Genomic DNA, 27,624 nt, shown 5'->3' on the forward strand with positions numbered 1-27,624 from the left:
GATGAGGGAACTGAGGCACAGAGAAGTTAAGTGACTTAAGCTCAAAGTTTCTCCTATAACTACTATCACCTTTTCCAAGACTGTTGTGTGGCCTAGCGGATAGAGCACGGGCCTGGGAGTCAGAAGACCTGTGTTCTCATTCCTGCTCCTCCACTTGTCTGCGGGGTGGCCTTGGCCAAGTCACTTCACTTCTCTGGGCCTCAGTTATCTCATCTGCAAAATGGGGATTAAGACAGTAAGCCCCACATGCAGCATGGACTGTGTCCAACCTTGTGTCTACCCCTGTGCTTAGTACAGTGCCCGGCACAGAGTGAGCACTTTCCAAATACTGTAAAAAAAAATAAATGCCTGAACTGAATTTAAGTCTGCAGGTGTTAACTTGCTACTTTGTACCACGCACTGTACTGAGCACTGGGATGGGCACAAGTTAATCAGGATGGACACAGTCCCTGTTCCACATGGGGGTCACCGTCTCCATAAGAGGGAGGATGGGTATTGAATCCCCATTTTGCAGATGAAGGAACTGAGACACAGAGAAGTGAAGTGACTTGCCCAAGATCACACAGCAGACCGAGGGCAGGGCTGGGATCAGAACCCAGGTCCACTGACTCCCAGACCCAAGCTGTCTCCGCTAGGCTACTGCCTCAAATCTCTTTATAGGCTTCCAAACACATTTTACTCCTCATTTGGCAGCTCTCCCTCACCCCAGAGTTGCCTATGCAGGGCTTCACAGCTTTGATAGCAACCACAAATAGCTCTCTTTTCCTTCATCGTCAGAGAGCAAGATAATAAGCACACTTTGAAACTATATTTTACTTTTGAGCCACTTCACATAAGGTTCCCCAGAATTTGAACTCCAAAGTTGCTGTTCTAAAAACATTTCAATTCCAATAGCGTTCCTAAATTCCATCTAGTTGCACATCTAGGAGGATGCTGTCAAAAAAAATGCATCGCTCTAAGAATATCTGTGGTAGATTATTGGCACCTTTGCTTCGAGCCACATTTTAAACGCAAAACAGCCAAGGTGTTCACCACAACCACAAAAATAAATGTAGAGTACAAGATAATGTCATCTTTAAAAGCCAGTGGAACAATGAACACTCATCAGCATCTATAATAGAAATCCACACATAATCCAAGAGTCACAGAGCTCACTGTGGGCAGGGAACCGATCTACTAACTCTGTTACACTGTGCTCTCCCAAGCGCTTAGTTCAGTGTTCTGCATACAATAAGCGATCCAATAATTTGCATCTTGTTTGTCTCTAAACTAAAAGCACTGAACAAGTTGTAAAATTCAGTGATCAGAACCTTCCCCTTCATTCTAAGCCCGTCATTGGGCAGGGATTGTCTCTATCTGTTGCCAAACTGTAAACTCCAAGCGCTTAGTACAGTGCTCTGCACATAGTAAGCGCTCAATAAATACTATTGAATGAATGAATGAATTCTAGTACCCCGGAAGAACGGCACATTCGCAAATGTGCAATAATTAATATTTCAATCATTCTCCTTCCCATTATATGTTGACATGCCTAACTGCAATTTGCTCTGCGATTTCCCTGCTCACATCCGGCAATGACTCTCCTCTGCTTCAAAGCTTTATTGCAGGCACGTCTCTTCCAAGAGGCCTACCCTCACTAAGCGCTCCTTTCCTCTTCTCCCATTCCCTTCTGCCCTGACTTGCTCTTTTTACTCACCTCCCACTCCCAGTCCTACAGCACTTATGTACTTATCTGTCATTTATCCATTTCTATTACTGTCCGTCTCCCCCTCATACTGCAAGCTCATTGTGGGCAGGGAATGTGTCTGTTCCCAAGTGCTTAGTACAGTGCTCTGCACACAGTCAGTGCTCAATAAATACGAATGAATGAATGACTCTGTGCATCACGGCTGCAAAGGCTAATGCCCAACTGACAGCACTTTCCTCGCTGTGACATAATCAATTAGTGGAATTTACTGAGTGCCTATGTGTAGAGCCCCATACTAAGCGCTTGGGAGAGTACAACATAGCAGAATTAGCCAACACATTCCCTCCCCGTGATGAGCTTCCAGTACAGTCTATCAAGCCCCGGATGCTTAGCAGCTGCCACCACTATCTACAAAACCTGGCGCTTACGATGTGCCTAGCACTTGCAAAAGTACAACTGCTGTGAGACATGTTCCCTGCCCATGACGAGCTATCCTGTTTCTTAAAAGATTCGCAGTCGGCCTGACATCTTTGCTCAGAATGAGTTGCTGTTCTAGTCTGAATTGCAGCAAACCAGTTGAATCTGATTTCACCATGATCACCCCCAAGGAATAGTCAAACAAAACATGGTCCTTGAAGCTGTACTGACGGCGGGTTCTTAAAAGGCTTCCTTTGCCTGCCTGGTACTTGTTCTTCCTGCTTCAAATAGCCAGGAACTATGGTACTCTCCCAAGTGCTTAATAAAGTCCTCTAACCATACTTCTTGTACTACCTAAGGGCTTGCTATGTGAAGGCACTGCGTCAAGCATTGAGGTAGCTACAAGATCGCCAGGTTAAACAGTCCACATGGGCTCACGACAAGCAATGAAGCCCATAACTTCTGTCTTTTCACCTTAGCTCTTCCAGAAGATTCCACTGCTACCAACTACTGTTCTTCAATTTCTCTTTAGAATGTAAGCTCCTTCAGGGCAGGGGCCACGTAGTACTTTAAAGTGAACAGAATTATTAATAATAATAATAATGATACTTATTCAGCACTTACTATTACCAAGCAGTGTATTAAGCCTTGGGTCGATACCAGATAATCAGGTCAGATGTAGTCATTCATTCATTCAATCGTATTTATTGAACATTTACTGTGGGCAGAGCACTCTAAGCGCTAGGGAGGGTACGATATAATAATAATGATGCCATTTGTTAAGCGCTTACTATGTGCCAAGCAATGTTCTAATAAACAGAAGTGCTGTGTCTAGGCCCAACCCCTTCACCAGTTAAACTGCCCCAGTTAACTGAGCAGTTAAATCTCTGCTCATTGTGGGCAGATTGTCACTCTTTATTGCCGTATTGTACTCTCTCAAGTGCTTAGTACAATGCTCTGCATACAGTAAGCACTCGATAAATACAATTGAATAAATGAATGAATATGGGTGCTTGTGTGCACAGAAATGTGTATGTGTGTGTGTCTGTGTTCATGTGTATAGAGATGTGTGTGTTTGTAGATGAATTTCCCCTTCATGTCAGGAACAGAAGTCTTTTGAATCATCAAACGCCTAACCGTAAACTTCCATCGAATCAGTGGTTATTCGAATGTAATTTTCCCATAACATGAGATTCTTCAAAAACACAACCCTCGTGTTTTAGAACTAGGTGTATTACAAGCAAATCATTGTTTCCACTACGGGAGGGTAAGAGGAGGCCAGTGCTGTTTTGCACTTAAGTACACCTTGCATTCAGAATTCTTTAAGAGGGATAAAAACCTCTTCATTACAGTTACCTGAGCTAAGTGGTAGTTATGGAAAGAAGGAAGCTTTCTCTTGGGATTTTCTATTTTCAGATCCCTAAAAGCCTTTCCAATAAGATTCTCCCCTGTGCTGAATTTTATTGGGCCTTTTCAAGTGTTTTTCTTTCTTTCTTAAGGTCAGAAATATTCCCTCAACAAAAAAAGGGAAAAACTGCATTACAAACAAGCAGTATTCGTGAAACAGTAAGCAGGCACTCCTCTGTCTCTTATTAACCCTCCTGATTATTGTAGTTTTGCAAAGTGTAAACCACTTATCATTATTATTAATGATAACAATAATTATTATTTGTGGTATTTGTTAACAGCTTCTTCTAAGTCAAGCCCCGTGGTTGAAATAATACAATCAGAACACAGTCCCTGACTCACATGGGACTCATGGTCTAAGGAAGAGAGAGAAAAGCCATTTCATCTCCATTTTATAGGTGAGGAAACTAAGGTACAGAGAGGTTAAGTGACTTGCCCAAAGATACCCAGCAGGCAAGTGGCAGAGCTGGGATTAGAACCCCAGTCCTCTGAGTCCCAGTCCTGTGCTCTTTCTACCAGGTCACGCTGCTTCTTAACAAAGAGAAAATGGTTCACTGATAGATGCCCATGTTCTCTTTTCCACGTTTTTTTTCCACGCACAGTGCACCCCAGACTTCAGCACCCTGAAATAGTATTCACAGCCCCACCGGGCCAGGGCTTTCTTTCTTCTGGAGAATCCCCCCTGCCAGCCCCACAGCATTTACGTCCATTTCTGTAATTTATTTATTTCTATGAATTTCTGTCTTCCTCTCTAGACTGTAAGCTTGTTGTGGGCAGTGAATGTGTCTGTTTATTGTTCTATCGTTCTCTCCCAAGCGCTTCATACAGTGTTCTGAACAGGGTAAACACTCATTAAATACGAAGGACTGAACCAACCACACCGATGCATTTAAGTACGTAAGACCCTCACTTCACACCAATAAGGATTTATATACTCCATGTATTTCATTTCTCTATACTCTTGCTATTGTATCGATAGTTTTCCTCCTGCTCCATTCATTCATTCTTTCGTTCATTCAATCGCATTTATTGAGTGCTTACTGTGTGCAGAGCATTGTACTCCAACGGACCGTCGAACACCTGTGCCTTCCACTCTCCCCCTTTACAATATAAGCACCTCAAGATGGGGGAATCTGTCTTTAACTTTAGCTGTATACCAATCAGTGGATTTATTGAGTCTTTGAGGCTCTTACAAGAGCTTACTATGTGACAAATACTGGGGTAGATACAAGATAATCACAGTTCTGTCCCCTATGGGACTTGCAGCCTTAGAAGAAAAAGGGATTAAATATTTTAGCCCCATTTTACAGATAGGTAAACTGAGGCCTAAAGAAGTCAAGGTTCATAGAGCATGTAAATGACAGTATCAGAGATGGAGCCTGGGTCTTTCTTCTAGGCCATTTTGCTTCTCATAAACAATGGTATTTATTAAACACTTGTTATGTGCAGAGCACTGTACTCTAAGCGCTTGGGAGTATACACCAGAATTAGAGCAGACACGTTCCCTGCCCATAATGACCTTACAGTTGTAAGGCAGCAAAAGAATTCTCCCAGAAGAATAGTGGAGGCTTTAAGAACTTAACATTTCCATTCTCTAATGGAGCCAAAGGGGAGATCCAATGTGCTTCTGGGTGCAATTTGAGCTCTTTACTGGCATTTTTAAACCCTACGGAAGACTGCTACAAGTCCACCAAAGGCCCCTTTTCTCAAAGGACTAGATTGTAAATTCCTTTGATAGATTGTAAGCTCCTAGAACCCTCTCAGGATGGCACCTGGGGAGTTTCCAGCACTCTACCGGGCTCAGCTACTAACCAATGTGCTTATATCCACCCCAGTGCTCAGTACAGTGCCTGGCACATAGTAAGCACTTAAATGCCATAATGATTACCATCAGTATCATTAGCCAGGGTAGGCTTTAAAATTCACATCATCTAGTTATAAGGCCTGCATTTGTTTGTCTTCAGGACACAAAGAGACAGCCAGCTGTTCGCAGAGACACTAGCCTGAATAGCATGTGCTTTTATGAGGCTATTATTAGTCTTGATGTTGAATTAAGATTGGAAGGGCACCTCATAGAAATCCAGTCCCACAAATCAGTATCTACAATAATGAAGGCAGCTGCATTCCTACCGAAGATTTGGTGTTTAAATAAATGCCCTTAATGGGGCACCTTCAAAATGTGATCAGAGAAAGAAGGGGAACATTGGAAGGCAGCTGTCATTGAGAATCATTGACAAGCAGCATGGCCTAGTGGGTAGAGACCCGGCCTGGGTGTCAGAAGAATCTGGCCTCTAATCCTGCCTCCTCCACTTGTCAGCTGTGTGACCTTGGGCAAGTCATTTCACTTCTCAGTGCCTCAGTCACCTCATCTTTAAATGGGAATTAAGACTGTGAGCCCCAAAGGGGCTACATCCAAACTTATCATTTATCTACCTCAGAGCTTAGTACAGTGCCTGACATATAGTGAGCCCTTAACAAATACCATTTAAAAAATCAATACCATTGATTTATTGATGCCAGTAAGCAACGTCTGTGAAATGATCTGGTGGAAACCAGTTCGTAATGACAAAGAATTCTTCAGGTGGGGGATGACATAACTGAATCAAGTTAGCTGGTCAGATGCGTGAGTTAGCCCAAAAGTAGCATGGGTGTAGTGGATAAAGCACAGATCTGGGAGTCAGAAGGTCATATATTCTAATCCTGGCTCCTCCACCTGTCTGCTGCGTGACCGTGGGCAAGTCGCATCACTTCTCTGGGTCTCAGTTCCCTCATCTGTAAAATGGGTATCGAGACTGTGAGTCCCACTTAGGACAGGGACTGTGTCCAACCTGGTTATCTTGTATCTACCCTAGTGCTTAGTATAGTGCTTGGCATACAGTAAGTACATAATACAATAAAAAGAAACACTATAACCATTCTGACCTCTCAACAGTGTTTCCTCAATAACCCGAACACCTACCTGACTCTCTCTTTCCCACTATCCTAACCCTTAGAAAAGTACATGCCTTGGCCTCATTTCCACCTGCTGAATCAAAGTTGATGAAGAGCAGCCCATTTTGATCGATCAGTAGTATTTATTGAGCACTTATTGTGTGCAGAGCACTGTACTAAGTGCTTGGCAAAGTACAACACAACAGAGTTGGGGGAAATGTTCCCTGCCCACAAGGAGCAGGTGAATTTAGGCCCTGACTTTGGTAGGGTTTGTCATAAATGTATAGAACGAGCTGAGTCAATTGCAAGAAATAGGATTCGTAACCTCTTAAGAGGTTGCCTTTTAATTTGGATCTATAAAAGCTTGGAGATGCTTGGGGTCAAAAAGCCAACAATTTTCACGATCATTCCCCAAGTGCTGCTTATAGTGTTTTTCTCCCCCCAACCCCGTCTCCACCAAAATATATAGACTGGGAACCCGTTGTTGAGTAAGGATTGTCTCTGTTGCCAAATGGTACTTTCCAAGCACTTAGTACAATGCTCTGCACACAGGAGGTGCTCAATAAATATGACTGAATGAATGAAAAAAAAAACTATGCCTTCCACAGATCATCTGCATTTTGAGAGTTTTTCATACTGCCATATGCACTTCAGGAGCTGAACAGGTTTTTCAAATTTCAGAAGGTAATTACTAAATCTCTTCTAGTACTTTCTAAATTGCCAGCCATCTAGGATGGCATTCACCAAGAAAAATACCATGCCTAGGCAACTGCCTTAGAGAATTAGCATCACTGGAAAGAATTAGCATCCCTAAAATGCCAGCCTGGAAGAGGAGATATTTAATTCTGTTGTACTGTACTTACCAAGCGCTTAATACAGTGCTCTGCACACAGAAAGTGCTCAATAAATATGATTGAATGAATGAATAAATATCATTGATTGATTGATTTGGGTTCTCTTCCCCAGTTCCCATTTCCATCACTCGTGTTTTAGGTGGGCATGGGGAAGGTGGAAGTCATTTAATTTCTTCCATCGATAGAAGTTGAAAATGATACTACCTGCTGCCTGTGAGTTTCAAAAGGAGTCTATAAGAATTAATAAATGAGCTTTCACTTTTTAAATACCTTTAAATATGGGGGAATGGAAGTTGGTTTCAAGGTCCAAAATAAATAACCATTGTGATCGCTATTATTACGCATTATTATGCTGGCTCTAGCTAGTTCCTAGCTCTTGAAGGAGCTGATGATTGTCATGCTGTTTGTTTTACATATTTTAATCACCACCTATCCTTGAATCACCTAACATCATTTCTACCAAGAACAAATACGAAGAGCAATATGAAGATTCTGTTTCTCGAGATACGAGTTTGTAATTTTTTTTTTTTCAAATTCCTGCCCAGAAAGGAAGATACGGGTTAGTGAACTCCATAGCTGTCCTAACAGACATTTTCTCCAGATCCCAGAAGACTAGTGTAGTGGATATAGTATGAGCAACGCTAGCTTATTTACCTGATATAATCATTAGCAATTTAATTGTCACGAAGATAGTGTGTTATTGTGTGCACTGACCCCTGAACTCATTATGGAGCTAAGTGAAAAGATTCCTTATTAAATTGGGCAGATTAATCTTCATCCCACATAAATGATGTTTATGAACAGACCCTGTATTAGTCTGCTTTTTTAGACACAAGACCAAAGCAGCATGGCCTAGTGGAGAGAGCATGGGTCTGGGAGTCGGAGGACCTGGGCTCTAATCCTGCCACAAGCCTGCTGTGTGACCTTGGGCAAGTCACTTCTCTGGACCTTCGGTTTCCTCACCTGCCAAATTCATTCATTCTTTCAATCATTTATTGAACATTTACTGTGTGCAAAGCACTGTTTTAAGCACTTGGGAGAGTACAACAACAATAAACAAACACATTCCCTGTCTGCAATGAGCTTACAGTCTAGAGAGGGAAACAGACATTAAAATTCTTAAGATTAGGGTGCTTCCCCTTTGATCACCTTTATGGAGTATGCTGGAGGGGCAGACTCATTTCCCTGAGGCTATACCTACCTCCCTCCCCCTTTCAGAATGGCACCTGGAGAGTTTCCAGTACTCTACCAGCCTCTACTTAAAGGAGGGAGAGTCAAGCAGAGGCTGGAGAGTGGACGGCAATCTGCTACAGGGTCAAAACTCACCTGTGCCGGGCAGCAGTGACACGGGACAGAGTCGAGGGCGGTGACTCAAGTTGACTGCGCGGAAAAGGGCAATGGTAAACCACTTCCAAATTTTTACCAAGAAAAATCGTACAAATTTTTACGATTGCAGATGGAGAGTGGGGCGTTCCGGGAGAGATGCGTCCATGGAGTCTCTATAGATCGGAAACAACTCGACAGCATAAGCCACGCCAAATACCTCCCTCATGGCCCACGTTACTAGTGAGCTCTTCTGTATGTCTGGAAACCATTTTCTCTGCCTTGTGTAGCTCTGCCCAGGCCCTCGCAACCCACGAGAATCGACACCCTATGCCAGCTCTCTAATTCATTACAGCATTTGTTAAGCGCTTACTATGTGCCAAGCACTGCTCTAAGCTCATAACAAGAATGTCACGATCAAATTGCATCAGTTCATCCTCCCTGTCCACTGGGTTGGCAAGGTAAGAAAAAACCCAGAACGCTTGAGGGGGGGCAGCAGTGAAACGTGTCTACCAACTTTGTTATATTGTACTCTCCCACGCGCTTAGTATAGTGCTCTGCACACAGTAAGTTTTCCATAAATACCACTGATTGATAAATGTACCACGAGGCATATTATAATACCTTCTCTTCCCGGGTGGAGAGGAAATGATTCGACTGTTCTCTACCTCAGTCCTGAGATGGAAAGACCTATTGTCGAGGAAGTCAGAGAAACAGGCATGGGGCACTAGGTAGCAAAATGGAGAGCTGAGTGATGTATTCTGGGAGCTGGTACATTGCTGCATATTTAGAGGATGATTTTGGCATGCACTGAGTATTTATTATGTGCCAAGCACTGTTTTAAGTGCCGAGGATAGAAATTAATCAGGGGTTCATGGTCTAAATAGGAGGAAAAACAATACTGAATCTTGTTTTACAGATGAAGGTGTCTGACTCTCTGGTTTATGATACCTAGCTGATTCAAAGTATTCTTAATATACTTCAAAAAAACCAGGATGGAATGCTCAAGAGAAGCAGCGCGATCTAGTGAATAAAGCATGGGTTTAGGCGTCAGAAGGACTGACTTCTAATCTCAATCCTGCCACTTGTCTGCTGTGTGACCCTGGGCAAGTCACTTCACTTCCCTATGCCTCAGTGACCTCCTCTGTAAAATGGAGATTAAGATTGTGAGCCCCATACGGGACAAGGTCTGGGTCCAACCTGATTATCTTGTATCTACCTCAGTGCTTAGACTAGTGCCTGGCACATAGTAAGCACTTAACAAATACCATAAAAATAAATAAACAAAATAAACCCAGATCCACCACGTGGGAGACTCTGGGCAATTACTTAATTTCTCGGTCAGTTTCCTCATCTGTAAAATGGGGATTAATGCTGTGAGCCCTATACAGGACAGGGACTCTGTCCAACCAGATTATCTTGTATCTATCCCAGCACTTAGTACAATGCCTGACCCTTAGTGACTGCTTAACAACTATCATTTGAAAAAAAAAGGAGGCTACAGTTTAATTTTAGAAATAACATATGTTTTGAGAGGTAAGCACCAGGTGACCATATCATGCTTTCCTTGATGGGAGTAGTGCACTGAAAGGTCAATTTTCCTTTGATTTAAATTATTCAAGTTTTAAATCATGCTATCATATTTATAGAATGCTTGGAGAAGATGTGCCTTCAATAACGCTTTGAAGTGGCGGGAGGAGAGTGATGATCTGCCGGCTACGCAGACAGAGGGTGTTCCAGACCAGAGGTCGGCACTTTGCCTCTATTCCAACACCACCTGTAGACTTGCCCCTTAATGTAACCATGTCATCATTTCTAATTAATCAAGCAGTCAATCAGTGAGCACGTAATGAGCGAGGACCACTGTAATAGGCGTTTGGGCGGGTTCAAAAGATACAAATTCCATACTCCCAGTCCTCCAGGATCATATGTATTTACAAAGAGTAGGAACAAGAGAAAGAACAGAGATGAAATAAGTAACCGGCTGGGCAACCTTGGGCAAGTCACGTACCTTCTCTATGCCTCAGTTTTCTCATCTATAAAATGAGTATGAACTAACCTTTTTTTTTTCCTTCCCTTAGACCTTGAGCTCCATATGGAATGGAGAATGTGCCTCATCTGACTGTAGTCTATCAAGCCCAGCACCAAGTAAAGTGACCGATGAATAAATAAAACAATGTTTTATCTGAGTAAACCTGTGAATGTGTCAGGATGAAAGAGAATAATTGAAAAATAACAACGAGAACTGTGGTATTTTTTTAAGTGCTTACTAGGTGCCAAGCATTATACTGAGGACTGGGAGAGATATGAGATCATCAAGTCCTATGGGGGACTCAGAGTCTACATAGAACACAGACCAGACACTGAATCCCCATTTTGCAGATGGGGGAACTGAGGCTCAGAGAAGTTAAGTGACTTGTTCACGATCACACAGCAGGCAAATGGTAAAGCCTGGATTAGAACACAGGTCCTCACAATCCCAGGCCCGTGCCCTTTCTGCTAGGCCATGATGCTTCTTTGTATTTTGGATTATTTGATTTGTAATAGTAATAACAATAATAATGATAATAATAACGGTATTTGTTAAATGCTTACTGAGGGTCAAGGGGTAGATACAAGCTAATCAGGTTGAACAGTCACTGTCCCACATAGGGCTTTCAGTCTTAATCCCCATTTTACAGATGAGGTCACTGAGGCCCAGAAAAGTGAAGGGATTTGCTCAAGGCCACGTGGCAAACAGGTGACGGAGCTGGAATGAGAACCCAGGTCCTTCTGACTCCCAGGTCTGTGCTCTATCCACTAATCCATGCTGCTCCTACTTAAAATCTGATGCTAAAACCCATCCTGCAGATATATCTTGGGAGTTTGTTTAATTTAAAGTATCTTAATTTTTGGACTGGAATTAAGCTAAACCAAACCTACGTATGAAAGAACTTGGATGAACAAAGAGGACATCCATAGAAGCCATTTCACATCACAATCAATTACCAAAAGTGAACTTATAAAGCAGTTTAGAATATAATTAAAGTTTAGTTGGGTTCACGGTATCCTCACTACAGGAAACAGAACTAATTCGTGGATTTAAATTCCCTCATTTTTGCTTAAAAATGGGAAAGGGAAAAAGACATTATCCTAAATAGCCATATTCTGAATGTTAATTATATTAAGACAGTCCCCACTGCTTATAAATAAGAAGCCTAAGGCATTATACCAGGTCTTATACTTGCCTCCATCTAATCAAAATGGCATTTTTGCTGGACCTTTTAATCTGTTGAGTACATCTGGATCCATTCATGCCACAACACAATTCCTATTTATTACATTGCTGTACTAATAAATATGACACATAAAATTTTATTCACTTTTTTTAGGTATGAACAATCCACATAATCATTCTTTGCCCCACAAAAGTGTTCCATTTGTTAGGATTAATTCAAATCCATATTAAATTATTTTCATGAAGAAGCATATTTCCAGTTTTACCTGGTTAAGCAGTACATTGCAAACCTGTTATCAGCATTTGCAGTTAAATTAAAATGTCCACATGCTTTACTCTTTTTATTAGATCTACCTTTCCCTTGCTTTCACGGGATGGAAAAGGTTGGGATAAGCTCCCTTAAATGTTGTAACATTCAAACTGATAAAATATCCAAGAACCCTTTTAAAAATTGAGAGGTGGAAACCTCTTTTAATACTTGGAGTGCAGGGAACGTGTTGCATTAAAAACCTGCTCTATTAACTACTTTTTAAAAGCAGAGTCTTCCATTCAATCCTATCTTTTGAGTGTGTACTGTACTAAGCACCTGGAAGGGAACAATGTAACAATAAACAGACACATTCCCTGCCCTCCTTAGAATGTGAGTCCCACGTGGAACAGAGACTGTGTCTGATCTGATTCTGTTGCTTCTACCTAAGCGAGGAACGCACTGCTTGACATCATCAATGGTATTAAACTGAGTGCTTACAGTGAGCACTGTACTAAGCACTTGGAAGACTCTAATACAAAAGAGTGGGCAGATGTGTTCCCTTCCCACAATGTGCCCACAGTAAACACTTAAATAAAACAATTATTAGTAGCAAAGGCGGCTGAACCTGGCACTCTGGAGAATGAGCGGTAGGCTGGGCTAGCTCGATATGTCTGCTAATTCTGTTGTATTGTACTTTCCCCAGTGCTCTGCATACAGTAAGCACTCAATAAATACCACTGGCCATATGACTAAGGAGTGGTGTTGAGGGAGCAGAACAGTACACCCAAGCACTTAAACAGCACGCCAAGATCACTTTAAAAGGTCCCGGAGAAGGGACATGGCGTAGTGGGTAGAACACGGGGCTGGGGGTCAGAAGATCACGGCCAAGGAACGTGTCTGCCAACTCGTTGGCACACTTGGTACACTCCCAAGCGAGAAGCAGCGTGGCTTAGGAGAAAGAGCCCCGGCTTGTGTCAGAGGTCGTGGGTTCTGAGCCTGGCTCTGCCACTTGTCAGCTGTGTGACTTTGGGTAAGTCACTTAACTTCTCTGTGCCTCGGTTACCTCATCTGCAAAATGGGAATTAAGACTGTGAGCCCCATGTTGGATAAACTGATTATCTTGTATCTACCCCAGCACTTGGAATGGTGCTTGGCACATAGTAAGTGCTTAACAAATACCATCATTATTATTATTATTATTATTATTAAATACCATTGACTGAATCATCAAGGACATTTCACATGACCTTCATTTGCCTCAGGGTTATCAGTCTGAAGGATCAAATCAGTCAGTGGTATTTATCAAGCACTTAAAGTCTGCAGAGCACTGTACTATGAACTTGGGAGAGGACAATACAAAAGAATTGGTAGACACATTACCTGCCCAGGAGATGCTAACATCATTATATCTGCATGGGCAGGGAATATGTCTTTATCGTTACATTGTACTCTCTCAAGTGCTCAGCACAGTTCTTTGCACACAGTAAGCGCTTAAGAAATACGGTGAATGAATATGTGCATCTGTATATATAGATAAATGTATTGATGTACATAAAACACATTTCTTCAATTCACTTCTTTATAGGACAAGAAGGTGAATCAGAAATGGGGTACAATACAGCAACACACATCCATACTCTTTAGTTTCCTTCTTTAGAGGACAAGGAGGTGGTTTAGAAATACAATATATTAACCTTCATTTCAGGGTCATGTTTCCACTTGACGGGAAAAAAATAGGCTTTTCCAACTACCAGGAGGCTTTCAGAAAAGCAGCAATGTTGATCTTGGTGAGACGTAAACACACATCCGGCAGTGTGGCCAAAAGGGAAAAACAGAAGTCTAAGAAGAAAAATGTGAATCTTAACATAATGAGCAGAGAAGACATAAAACTTTATTAAAATATAATTTTAATTAAGCACTTTTAATTATACCTGTGATTTAAGTCATTTATGAGAACTAGTTACCGGTAACGTTCAGGTTAGTGCTCTTAATTGGTTCCAGGAAAATAGAGTGTTAACTCAAAGACGGTTAAATGAAATATAGTGTCCCAGGGGAAATAATGAAAAGTGCACTAATGTGTGCCCAAGATACAGGAATTGGACCAAGACAAGTCCTTTAAGTGAAAAAAAAACAATACAGTTAAACCCATTTCTTAAATTTCAGGTTTACCTAGCCATATGAATATGGATCAATAATGAAAGATTATGAATTTAGATATTAATATACTATATTCATTCAATCATATTTCTCGAGCACTTACTCTGTGCAGAGCACTGTACTAAGCGCTTGGAATGTATATTGGTTTTAACATTAATATGTAAGCATATATATCAACGTAAAACCAATGTAATACAGTATTTTATGTTGATAAGTAAACCTACATATCAACGTAAAACCAATATAAGATAGGATTTAAGTGCTTACAATGTTCCAAGGACTGTACTACACACTAGACTGTATGCTCCCTGTGGGCATGGAACATGTCTACCAATTCTGTTATACTATAGTCTCCCACGCACTTAGTACAGTGCTCTGCACACAGTAAGCTCTCGACAAATAAGATTGATTGACGGGAGTAGATTCGTGATAATCAGGAAAGAGACTGTCCCTATGTTGCATGATGAACTCAGCCTAAGAGGGAGGGAGAACAGTTGTTGAATCCCCATTTAATAGAGAAAGAAACTGAGGCACAGAGAAAGTGACTTGCCTACGGTCAACAGCAGGCCAGCGGTGGAAGGTGGAGCCAGGATTCAAACCCAGATCCTCTGATTCCCAGGCCTGCTCTCTTTCCACTAAACTACACGTTGTGTGACCCACCAAAGCCGAAGCTTTGCTCATATCAATTTGATTTTCACCTGAATTCGGGCTTTTTAGCTTTTGGGGGGGCGGGCAGGGGGGTGGTGGTGGGCATTTCTTAAGCTCTTACAATGTATCAAACGCTGTTCTAATCACTGGGGTAGATAAAAGTGAATTAGGTTGGACACAGGACAGGAAAAATTGAGAAATGCCTTGCCCAAGGTCACAGAGCAAGCAAATGGCAGAAAGGGGTTTAAAACCCAGGTCCTCTGACTCCCAAATCCATGCTCTTTCCACGGCTTTTCACTGCCCTGGGAACAATAGCTTGAATAACACACATTCTGAGGCCCTGATCTGCCAAATGTGTGTGTTGCTTCAGAACAGCTGTGCAGTGAACTGATGCGTATCAAACACAGAGCATTCTACATAACACCACTCAGAACATAAGGGGCAAAACCAAGGCACACTTGCAAACTGCCAGAATCATCATCATGGGTATTTATTGAGCGCTTACTGCATGCAGAGCACTGTGCTATGCGCTTGGGAGAGTACAACAGAGTTGGTAAGCATGTTCCCTGCCCGCAATGAGCTTACAGTCTGGATGGGGAGACAGACGTTAATATGAATAATTTTTAACGTATATTTTACAGATATATACAAAAAAAATGCTATGAAATCAATCAATGGTATTTATCGAATACTTATTGTGTGCAGAGCATTTGGGAAGTACAATGCAACCAAGTTAATAGACACATTCTCTGCTCACAACGAGAATGCCAAAAGAAATTGAGCTTCATGTTCCACAACATTATCACAGAAAAGTCCTAGGATAACACTCTAAACAGAGATGGTTGTTTATTAGTCTCTAAAACAATATATCAGTCTCTAGAGAATACAGAGTTTGAAGCCCCTAGTTTTCATGAATTAATGGTCCATTTTACCTTATCACTCTGCCTAGCCTTTACTCTATCTGTCATACGGCATGTCCACAAATGTAAATTGTGTTGGGTCTCTTGACATTTCTGTATGATGGTCAACCTACGGTGGCTTAAGCAAAGATGATGCAGGTCAGATGTAAGGTCCACTGAAAAAGGCAATTAGGGTAACATAGTGGATAGAGCACAGACCTGGGAGTCAGCAGGACCTGGATTCTAAACTCAGCTCTGTCACTCATCTGCTGCATGACCTTGGGCAAGTCATTTTTCTGGGCTAATTACCTCATCTGTAAAATATACATTCAGACTGTGAGCCCCAGGTGAGACAGGAATTGTGTCCAACCTGATTAGTTTGTATCTACCCCAGTGCCTGGCACAGAGTAAGCGCTTTGCAAATACCATTTAAAAAAACACACTGAAAACGGATCATTGAACTCTAATTCTGTTTGTGGCAGTTCAACTTATGGGGAAGCAGTTATCAAAATGTGTATGAGTTAGTTCATGCTGCATTTTACTTAAACATACTAACAGGTGGAAATTAAATTTCACAAACTTCTTTTCCTCAGTTGATGAATCGTGGCTAGGCAGGCACAAATTTAAGCAATTTACACTGCTACTTTTCTTTCACATTTTCATACTGTTTGCCAGTTCAGCAACTATGACAGCAAGAAAAATCAGCAGTTTTCAACTGTTCAAAACATTGTCTAGTGATACCGCACCTGAGGATTAACTGCAAGGTGTTTTCATTTATTATTAATAATACTACTAATAATAATGGTACTTGTTAATCATTTACTGTGTGCCAAACATTGTTCTAAGCACTGGGGCAGATACAGGTTAAACAGGTTGAACGCAGTCCCTGTCCCACATGGGGCTCATCACAGTCTTAATCCACATTTTCCAGATGAGGGAACTGAGGCACAGAGAAATGAAGTGACTCACACAGTGTCACACAGCAGACGAGTGGCACAGCCAGGATTAGAACCCAGGTCCTTCCGACTCCCACCCCAAGCTCTATCGACTAAGTCACATTACTGCTTTGAAAGTCCATCAAGCAGAGCGTGGCGCAGTGGAAAGAGCACGGGCTTTGGAGTCAGGGCTCATGAGTTCAAATCCCAGCTCTGCCACTTGTCGGCTGTGTGACTGTGGGCAAGTCACTTAACTTCTCCGTGCCTCAGTTCTCTCATCTGTAAAATGGGGATTAAGACTGTGAGCCCCACGTGGGACAACCTGATTCCCCTATGTCTACCCCAGCGCTTAGAACAGTGCTCGGCACATAGTAAGCGCTTAACAAATACCAACATTATTATTATTATTATTATTATAAAATGGGCGATGAACTTTTGTTAAAGATGTCACGTGCAATGAAAACCATACACTCTCCTTTTGAGCTGCACTGAGGTGGTTCCTTCAAGTTAATAATAATAATAATGATGATGATGGTATTTGTTAAGCATTTACTACGTGCCAAGCACTGTTCTAAGCACTGGGGTAAATACAAGGTAATAAGGTTGTCCCACGTGGGGATCACAGTCTTAATCCCCATTTTACAGATAAGGTAACTGAGGCACAGAGAAGTTGTGACTTGCTCAGAGTCACACAGCTGATAAGTGGCAAAGTCGGGATTAGAACCCACAACCTCTGACTCCCTTTCCATTAAGCTCTTGCCATTAAGATGTGCACTACATTGTTTTTTTTTAAGGTATTTGTTAAGCACTGTCTAGCCTCAAGCACTGCTCTAAGCGCTGGCAAAGATACAAGATCATCAGGTTGAACAGAGTCCCTGTCCCATGTGGAGCTCACAGACTAAATTGCAGGATTTAATCTCCATTTTACAGATGAGGTAATTGTGGCCCAGAGAGGTTAGGTGAGGTCACACAGCAGACAAGAGGCGGAACCGAAGAAAGAACCCAGGTCCCCTGACTCCCAGGCCCTACACTGCTTCTTCGTTGAGACCAATTTTGCACAAGCACTATTCTACTGTTCTAAGGTAGTGGACATCTTTTTTCCTGGTGTGTTTTGGATCAACCTTCTGATTTAGTACAGCACTGTTGTCAAAACAATGAGTTTGAAAAGTCGCCTTATCTTCTCGGTGGGAAGCTCATCAGCCAACAATTACCTTCTTACAACTGAAATTGATCCAAAGCACCTTCCTCCTCCTATTGCATTCATGGTCAAGTGTGTTTTATTTCCAGGGAAAGGCAATGAACTGGAGGAGTGAAAACCTATACCTTTTTACGTGAATGGATATTTCTAAGTAACATTCATCACCTGTCCATTTGGTCAAGGAGAGTCACCTTTACCCCAATTTTCATGATAATCCCTATTTCTTAATAATAATAATAGTGGTATTGGTATTGCTGCTTCTCGTTTCTCCACACCTTCAGTTTCCTCATCTGCCAAATTTATTCATTCATTCAATCATATTTATTGAGCACTTATTCTATGCAAACCACTGTATTAAGCACTCGGGAGAGTACTAAACAAACACATTCCCTGTCCACGATGAGCTTACAGTCTAGAGGGGGAAACAGACATTAATACAGGTGTTCTCCCTCTTGCCTCGAATGGAACAGGGACTGAGTCTAAGCTGATGACCTTGTAGCTACCCCAGCACTTAGTACAAGGCTCCGTTCAGAGTAGGCACTTAACAAGGACCAAAATTCTTAAGATGAGGGTGCTTCCCCTTTGATCACCTTTATCGAATATGCTGGAGGGGCAGACTCATTTCCCTGAGGCTATACCTCCCTCTCCCCTTTCTGGATGGCACCTCCATTACAGGAGGGAGAGTCAAGCAGACGCCTACCCATTCCATTCCTAGCTTGGGCAGTGGCTAACGAGTGGAAGTCAATCTGCTACAAGTCACAACTCACCCACGTTTGAGGGCGGAGACTCAAGTTGACTGCACGGAAAAAGCCAGTGGTAAACCACTTCCATATTTTTACCACGAAAACTCAGAGGACCTGGGTTCTAATCCTGATTCTGCCAGTTGCCTGTTGTGTGACCTGGGGAAGTCACTTAACTTCTCTGTGCTTCGGTATTCTCAACTGTAAAAAGGGGATTCAATACCAGTACTAACTCCTACTTAGATGGTGAGCCCCATGTGGGACAGGGACTGTGTCCCACCTGATCAACTTGTATCTAGCCCAACACTTAAAATAGTGCTCGACAGAGAGTAAGCACTTTCAAATATAAAAAAAAATTCAGTGTTAGCCTTCAGTACTGTATTACTGATTGTGTACAAGGCTTACGAGGTGCAAGCTGAAGCATCATCTCGATCTTGTTTTTAAAAAACAGTATTGGTTAAGTGCTTACTTCTGAGCAAGGCACTATACTAAGTGCTGGAGTAGATACAGGCTAAACTGGTTAGACACAGGTGGGGCTCACAGTCTTAAACAGCATTTTGCAGATGAGGGAACTGAGGCACAGAGAAGTGACTTGCCCAAGGTCACACAGAAGACAACTGGCAGGGCTGGGATCAGAACCCAGTGTGTCTGACTCCCAGGCCCGTGATCTATCCACTAGGCCACGCTGCTTCTCTCAAAGTAAGGGCACACTGCTATGAATTAAGGAGAGCAATGCCACTCGCTTACCCTAACCTAAAATATTTGTAGTCTAGTGAAATCTCAGTTTTCAGGACAAAGTCATTCGAGAAATCATTTCCAATTTTGTTAAAAAGCCTGCTGTGGGAAAATGCACCCTCTTATTTTCACTAAGGCAAATTTTCCGCTTAGTCTAATACTTATAGTGTGTCTCCATTCCAAACCTTTATTATACTAAGCAAACTTCAACTCACTGATCAAGCAAGTACCACATATTAGCCTGAAAACTAAAATATGTCATGATATCATTTCTCTATGCAATCAGGCAAGAGTTTCCTTAATTCTTCCTTCTCAAATTCTTTCCAGAAGCCTCAGATGAAAATAGTCACAAATTTCCACTCACTCTAAAAGCCTGAATATTTGTAAGCTTGGTGTAGTGTTTGCAAGCCGATTGCAGGGATTCCATCCCTTGCCTAAAATGTGCCCACTCTCAAACAATCAATGGTATTTATTGTGCTGTGTGCAGAGCACTGTACTAAGCACGTGGGACAGCATGATACAGTCGCATCAGGAGACATGACCAGTATATGTGATCCATTCTCAAGAAAATGGAATCAGCCGTAAAGCTCATTTGGAAAATAAACTAAAAGATTTACCATTAAACCTCCACAAATTTTGTTCCCCAAATCACACATTCCTTCTTCCTCCACAAAAGCCAAACAAAATTTTGAGAAGTCAGCATGGCCTACTTGAAAGAGCCCGGGAGTGGGAGTCTGAGGATCTAGGTTCTGATTCTGGCTCCGCCATTTGTCTGCTATGTGCCTTGGGCAAGTCACTTCACTTCTCCAGGCCTCAGTTCCCTCATCTGCAAAATGGGGATTAAGACGGTTAGCCCCACGTGGAACACGGACTGTGTCCAACTGATTATCATGAATCTACCCCAGTGATTAGTACCATACCTGGCACATAGTAAGCGCTTATATGCCATTCAAAAAAAGCTTGCTTCCTAAAATGTGTACATAAGCATATATGTACACATATTTTAGCTAGGGAAACAAATACAAACCAGAAAAAAACAAGCAAAAGTCTGTCCCAAGAATATACCTAAGTACATGTTCATTCATTCATTCAATCATATTTATTGAGTGCTTTCTGTGTGCAGAGTACTGCACTAAGCACTTGGAAAGTACAATACAGCAATAAAGAGAGACAATCCCTGCCCACAACAGACTTAGAATCTAGAGGAAGTAATGACAGTATTTGTTAAGCGCCTAGTGTGGGCCAGGCACTGTTCTAAGCGCTGGGAGAGATACAAGGTATCAGTTGGGGCTCACAGTCTTAATCCCCATTTTCCAGATGAGGTAATTGAGGCACAGAGAAGTTAAGTAACTTGACCAAAGTCACACAGCTGACAAGTGGCGGAGACAGGATTAGAACTCACGACCTCTGACTCCCAAGCCCACGCTCTTTCCACTAAGCCACACTGCTTATTCTTTTGTATTTGCTTCCCTTTAACTCGGGAAACAAATACAAACATGAAAAAAAAACAACAAAAGTCTGCCGCAAGAACATATCTATATACCTGTTCTTCCCTTTGGGGGTAAAAAAAATGTGGTTAATTTTTAATTGCCTGGAAGAAGGATATTTAAAGAAATATTTTAAAAGGCACCAGGAATCAAGACTCGCAGCTTAGAAACTCAAGGGGAATGGTTTCAAGTCCATTTGTAGACAATCAGAACCCATGAGAATAATTCATTCATTCAATTGTAGTCACTGAGCGCTTACTATATGCAGAGTACCGTACGAAGCGCTTGGGAGAGTACATTATAAAAATAGACACATTCTCTGCTGACAACGAGATTACCGTCTAGAGGAACTGAATCCTAACACAGAAAAAGCCTTTTTCTCTCTCTCCATGTGGGAACATTCCAATCTAAGTGTGAAATCCAATCAGAGTTCATTTTCTACCATCCAAGCTCTTGAATATTCGCAAATTCTTGGGGTTTCCCTCCTCACCTCCAGCAAACCAAAACAGGGAAGTCTGCCTGTTCCCACAGATACTGAAAATCTCCCTTTTTACGCAGGCTTCCTTGATTTTCTGTAACGAGTACCCACTTTCAGACTACAGAAGAATAGGCACCGATAAACCAGGCATCGCCAAAGGGAAAACGTACAGTGCCCTGCATCCAGTACTAAGTCCACAATAAATTACCATTGATGATAAGATACAGAAAAGGCATCACACATCAATCTCTCAACTTTTACACTTCCATCGCACGGTGAGCTCTGCAGCAGACACGAGAGCCTATAAAACGATTTTATTTAACTCGATCGGAAGGGATGTTGAACACGAGGAATTCCAGAAACATCGTTCTTCTATTTTTTGCTCAAAAAGTGTTCTAGGTGGCTTCTAACTGGATTGGGTTTAGTAGCGCAGGCGGAAAATCATAAGGAGAGGAAGAAAATGTGCTGTGAATTTTAATGAAACGTCACCTTCCAGGGCGAGTCCTTATATGTCATTTTAGAAACGACGGCTTTCACTGCAACAACCCAGATGTTGCCCTTCCATTGCTCAGTACTAAGCATCTTAATGATAGGCTCACACATGGTGCTATTCTAGAGGACTTTGAGGAGGAACAGGCTAACATGGCTACATTCACTCTCCCTACTCTCCACCGGCCCAGGAGCAGTGTAGACCGTTGTCAGGAAATCTTGGGTGGAAAAATCGGGATGGGCAAACAAAATTAAATGGAGCCAGCCACCTCAACGGTGACGGATCATTTTCATTTTGACCAAGCCTTCTCAGGTCGGGACGTGTCTAGGTAATTGTCGACCCAACTTCCTTCGATGGATTCAGAGGAGCTCTGGTGTCATAGACCCTTGTGAGCACTTTGGGAGTCTGTAGAATTCTTTTACTTACCCCCACAACATTTGACTCCTAAATTCCAAAATGATTATTAATTATTATTATCCTTTTTCATTTTTATGGTATTTGTAAGGCACTTATTATGTGCCAGGCACTCTTCTATGCACTGGGGCAGATACAAGCTAATCAGGTTGGACTCAATTCAAGTCCCATATGGAACTCCAAGTCTGAATCCCCATTCTACAGACGAGGTAACTGAAACCCAGGGAAGTCAAGCCACTTGCCCAAGATCACACAGCCGAGGAGTGGCGGAGGCAGATTTTGAACCCAGGTCCTTCGACCTCTAGGCCTGGATCTGTAACCTCTGGGCATTTGATATCCATCCCACCCTCAACCCCATGGCATTTATAAATCATATGCTCTAAATTATTTGTCTTCATGTCTATCTCCCAGGCTGGCCTCTAAGCTGGTCACCGGCAGGAAACGTGTCTACCAACTATTTGGTACTGGACTCACCCAAGCGCTTAGTACAGGGCTTTGCACACAATAAGCACTCAATAAATACCACTAATGATACCATGACGTTGGGCAATTACAGACTTTATCTGTGCAGCACAGCCAACCGCTTTTTAAATGGAGAGCCGCAAAATTAAAATCTTTTCTTTGCTCTGAAAAGTGAAACTTTCCATTCACTCTGCCAGCCTGACAGGTTCCGTGTTATTTACTCATTCCTATAAGTTTATGGCCAACTGTTTTATGCAGGTAGCTTGAGTTAATCTGTGTTGGTCTCAGAAAAAGAATTAGCTCAATAAAAATCTACATAAAAATTCTTCATGCTAGGATGGTCTCTATAATGGGTTTTTAGAATGGAAATATTTTCCCGAAAGAGCGTCGGCACAACCAACCTGAAACCAGAGTTTAACTGCATGGTACAGTATTTGTCATTCACATCTTGATGAATTCCACTCTAGACTACGTTTGCCACATCTACTTTATCTCACAGTATTACTAATTTGCCAATTGAATACAAACTGCTACTGGCAGAGCTTAAGCCCAAACTGTCTGGATTCCAAGGAAAAGGGGGCAATTTCATTGTAAGACAGAAAGAAACGTTCAGCACTTTAATGATCATAAAAGAATCGCAGGGTGAACATAAGCCACATTCACCGAAGTATGCATCAGAAACTCTTAGGTAACTAAATTCACTTGAACTTTGGTTTGTGCAAAGCAAACACAGAAACATAAACAAAAAACACCCCATTGTCCAAAGACAATCACAAATCAATTCCGAATTCTCGCATAGGAAAACAAACAGTAGGAGGCTAATTATTAAAGTGGAAAAGAAATCCCAGCCGTTTCCACTAAACCACACTGCTCCTTTTCCATATTATACATCCACAGTTTTCATATCTGTCTTCCCCTTTAGACTCTAAGCTCGCTATGGGCCGGAAAGGTGTCTATCGGTCCTGTTACACTGTGCTCTGCCAAGCGCTCAGTATGGTGCTCTGCCCACAGTAAGCGCTCAATAAATACCACTGATTGATCGATGAGTATCTCACTTTATGCTGCATGCTTGGGCTGTAGATAAGGGAGCCTGCCAATTTTCTGACTCAGATTTTTATGTAGTTGTAGGAATGCTTGGTTCTTATCTCTGTTGCCCAGATTAAACGATCGTCTTTCACATTCTGCTATTTTTCTAAAGGACACCCAAACCTCTTTTAACAGTCCAAACCTCCGTGTCTATCGGGTTCCTTGTGAAACATACTGCCGCCAAGAGGATTTTTAAAAATGGGATAATAACGACAACAGCGATATTAGGCCCTTATTCTGTGGCAAAACGCTATGCGCAGTGCTGGGGGTCAATACGAGGTAACTGCCTAGAGCTGCACGTTGTTCAGGTAGCAGGATGAGAATTTTCCGAACTGATCACAAAGCTTATTTCGGGTGCCTTTTCTGGGTTCCAAATGAACAGTTCTGTTCTCATTCCATTTCCCTCACCAAAAAGACAACATTTCCTTAGCAGGCTTCCAGCACTAGACAAAAGCCCGGTCCCTCAGACGGTTGACGGGATGCGGAAATATAAGATAACCTTGCCGAAACCTGCGCGTCCCAAGTCCGGCCTCACGGTCACGAACTCCTGAATCTAACAAGAAAGCAATTAGAGGGTTTAATTCCCCGAGTCAGTCATCCGTCCATCCGCATTTAACCCAAAGATGGGTTGTGCCAACTACAGAGGAACGCAAGATTGCACCTTTGGGCTTCCTTATGCAGCAACGTGCCCAGAACCCGAAACTTTGGAGAAGCCACACGAGGCTGGCCGGGGGGCCCGGTTGCCCGCTGCAGGCAGGGTGGGCTTTGAGTCGTGCCCACCGCGACTGTGACCCGGCAGCGTTGCCCTCCCCCTCATTAATTCTTTCAATTGTATTTACTGAGAGCTTACTGTGTGCAGAGCACTGTACTAAGCGCTTGAAAAGTACAATTTCCCCCTCCCCTTCTCGCCCCCCAGGGCCTTACCTCTGCAGCTTTGGACCTGACTGGTACAGGGTCAGGCTGACCCTTGGGGATGCCAGGAAAGGAGGGGCGTCTAAGCCCTGGCAAGAGGGGGTCCCCTCCTGCGGAGGGGATGGGGAGATCTGGAGACCCCCCCCCCCCGCACCTGTTGTAGGGTGACACCGCTCTCCAGCAGGGTGGGTGAGAGGAGATGGGGCCCACCGCGGCCTTGGGTGTGGTGGGATGGACCTCTCCGGCAGAGTGTGGTGCAGGGGCAAATGCCCCCCCAGTGGGAGCGTCCCAGGCCCCTCCGGCCCCGTGTGCAGTGATAACGCACGGGGGAGTGTGGGAGAGGCACGTGGGGCACGAGGGGCAGGAGGCGCACGAGGTGCCCACACCTGCAGCTTTACACGGGGTCTTGCCGAAAAGGGCCCATCTCCCACCCCAAGGACCCGCTAGGCTGAGAGCCCGAGGGGCAAGAAAGCCACGCAAGGGGCCACCGGACCCCGAGATCAGCAAAGCCGGGACCAGTAGCCCGGTACCAACAAGCCCAAGAACAACAAGCCCGGGACCAGCAAAGTCCAGGACCGGCAAGCCTGGGACCGGCAAGCTTGGGGCTAAGAAGGCCGGGGCCATCAAAGCCCAGGACTAAAGACCGGGGCCAGCAAAGCCCGGAACCAGCAAGCCTAGGGCTAAGAAACCCAGGACCGGCAAGCCCAGGACCAGCAAGCCTAGGACTAAGAAACCCAGGACCAACCAGCCTAGAGCTAAGAAACCCAGGACCGGCAAGCCCAGGACCAGCAAGCCTAGGACTAAGAAACCCAGGACCAACCAGCCTAGGACTAAGAAACCCAGGACCGGCAAGCCCAAGACCAGCAAGCCTAGGGCTAAGAAACCCAGGACCAACCAGCCCAGGGCTAAGAAACCCAGGACCGGCAAGCCCAAGACCAGCAAGCCTAGGGCTAAGAAACCCAGGACCAACCAGCCTAGGGCTAAGAAACCCAGGACCGGCAAGCCCAGGACCAGCAAGCCTAGGACCAAGAAACCCAGGACCAAGAAACCCAGGACCAACCAGCCTAGGACTAAGAAACCCAGGACCAGCAAAACCCAGGACCAGCAAGCCTTGGGCTAAGAAGCCCAGGACCGGCAAGCCCGGGACCAGCGAGCCTAGGGCTAAGAAGCCCAGGGCCAGCAAAGCCCAGGACCAGCGAGCCTAGGGCTAAGAAGCCCAGGGCCGGCAAGCCCGGGACCAGCGAGCCTAGGGCTAAGAAGCCCAGGGCCGGCAAGCCCGGGACCAGCGAGCCTAGGGCTAAGAAGCCCAGGACCAGTAAAGCCCGGAACCAGCAAGCCTAGAGCTAAGAAACCCAGGACCAGCAAGCCTAGGGCTAAGAAGCCCAGGACCAGCAAGCCCTGGTCCAACAAAGCCCGGGACCGGCAAGCCCAGGACCAGCAAATCCGGGGCTAAGAAGCCCAGGACCAGCACTCCCGGGTCCGGCCGACCCAGGATCAGCAAGCCCGGGGCCAGCGAAGCCCTGAACGAGCGAGCTGGAGATCTGCAGGAGTGGAGCTCAGGAGGCCGCGGGCGGGACGTGCAGCGCAGGGCCGCTCCCGGCCGCTCCGCCCGGGACCCCCCGGCCCCCCTCCCCCCGGCCCCCCTCCCCCCGGCCCCCCGGCCGGCAAGGAGCGGCGGCCGAGCCCCAGCAAAGTTGGCAAAGTGAAGTTGCCGGGCCCCGGCCCCGGCCCCGGCCCCCCGCGCCCTCCGCCTCCAGGCTGACCTCCCTCCTGCTCCTCCGCCTGCAGGCAGGTGGGGATGTTCCTCTTCCAGCCCGGCATGGCCGCGGGGGCCCGGGGCGCCGCCGCCTCCTCTTAGCGGGGCCGGGCCGAGGGCTGCGTGGCGGCGGCGGCGGCGGCGGCGGCGGCGTTGGCGGGGCCGGGGCCCATCCCCGTCCCGGGCGGCGGGGGGCGGCGGGGGGCGGCGGGGCGGGGGGCGGCGGGGCGGGGCCGCGGCTCTCCCTCCCTCCGCGCTCCCGGCAGCGGCAGGTGCGGCCGGAGCGGAGCGGGGCCGGGCCGGGCCGGGGCTGGGGATCGCGGGCCGGGGCTGGTCGGGCTGGGGAGGGCGGGCGCGGCACAATGCTCAGGAGCTGCCCGAGCCCCGCCCCGCCCCGCACCGCCCCGCACCCACAGCGAATCCCACCGCCCGCACCGCGCGCGCGCGCCCTTTCCCTCTCTCTCCCCTCCTCTTCCCCCTCTCCCTTCCTCCCTCCTTTCCCCCCTTCCCTTTCCCTCTCCCTCTCCGTCTCCCTCCCTCTCCCCTCCTCTTCTCCCTCTCCCTCCTTTCCCCCCTTCCCTTTCCCTCTCCTTCTCTGTCTCCCTCCTCTTCCCCCTCTCCCTCCCTCCTTCCCCCCTTCCCTTTCCCTCTCTCCCTCTCCTCCTCTCCCTTCCTCCATTCTTTCCCCCCTTCCCTCTCCCTCTCTCTCCCCCTCTCTTCCTCCCTCCTTTCCTCGTTTCCCTTTCCCTCTCCCTCCCTGTCCCCTTCTCTTTTCCTCTCCTCCTCTCCCTTCCTCCCTCCTTTCCCCCCTTCCCTTTCCCTCTCCCTCTCTGCCCCCTTCTCTTTTCCTCCCTCCCTCTCCCCTTCTCTTTTCCTCCCTCCCTCTCCTCCTCTCCCTTCCTCCCTCCTTTCCCCCTTCCCTTTCCTCTCCCTCTCTGTCCCCATCTCTTTTCCTCTGTCTCCCCACTTCCTCTCCCCTCTTATCCCCCTTCCTTCCTCTTTTCCTCCCAACTCTTTTCCTCTTCCTCTCTGTCCCTATCTCTTTTTGTCTCTCTCCCCCATTCCCTTTTCCTCTTCCTCTCTGTCCCCATCTCTTTTCGTCTCTCTGTCCCCCTTTCCCTCCCCTCCCTCTATTTCCTCT

At 44.9% G+C, this 27,624-nt stretch overlaps 1 protein-coding gene across 1 annotated transcript in view; it reads right to left on the reverse strand.

The window, feature by feature from the left end:
* The window catches only part of GRIP1 (glutamate receptor interacting protein 1), a 295,062-nt gene extending 268,473 nt beyond the window's left edge, over nucleotides 1-26,589 (reverse strand). The window contains exon 1 of the mRNA XM_029078767.2: nucleotides 26,491-26,589. Within this exon, the coding sequence (XP_028934600.1) occupies nucleotides 26,491-26,548 (58 nt within the window). The 5' untranslated portion in view covers nucleotides 26,549-26,589. The remainder of the gene's footprint in view (nucleotides 1-26,490) is intronic.
* Between the last annotated feature and the right edge of the window lie 1,035 nt (nucleotides 26,590-27,624).

Source organism: Ornithorhynchus anatinus, chromosome 14 (assembly GCF_004115215.2).
Source record: "Ornithorhynchus anatinus isolate Pmale09 chromosome 14, mOrnAna1.pri.v4, whole genome shotgun sequence".
Lineage (NCBI taxonomy): Eukaryota > Metazoa > Chordata > Mammalia > Monotremata > Ornithorhynchidae > Ornithorhynchus > Ornithorhynchus anatinus.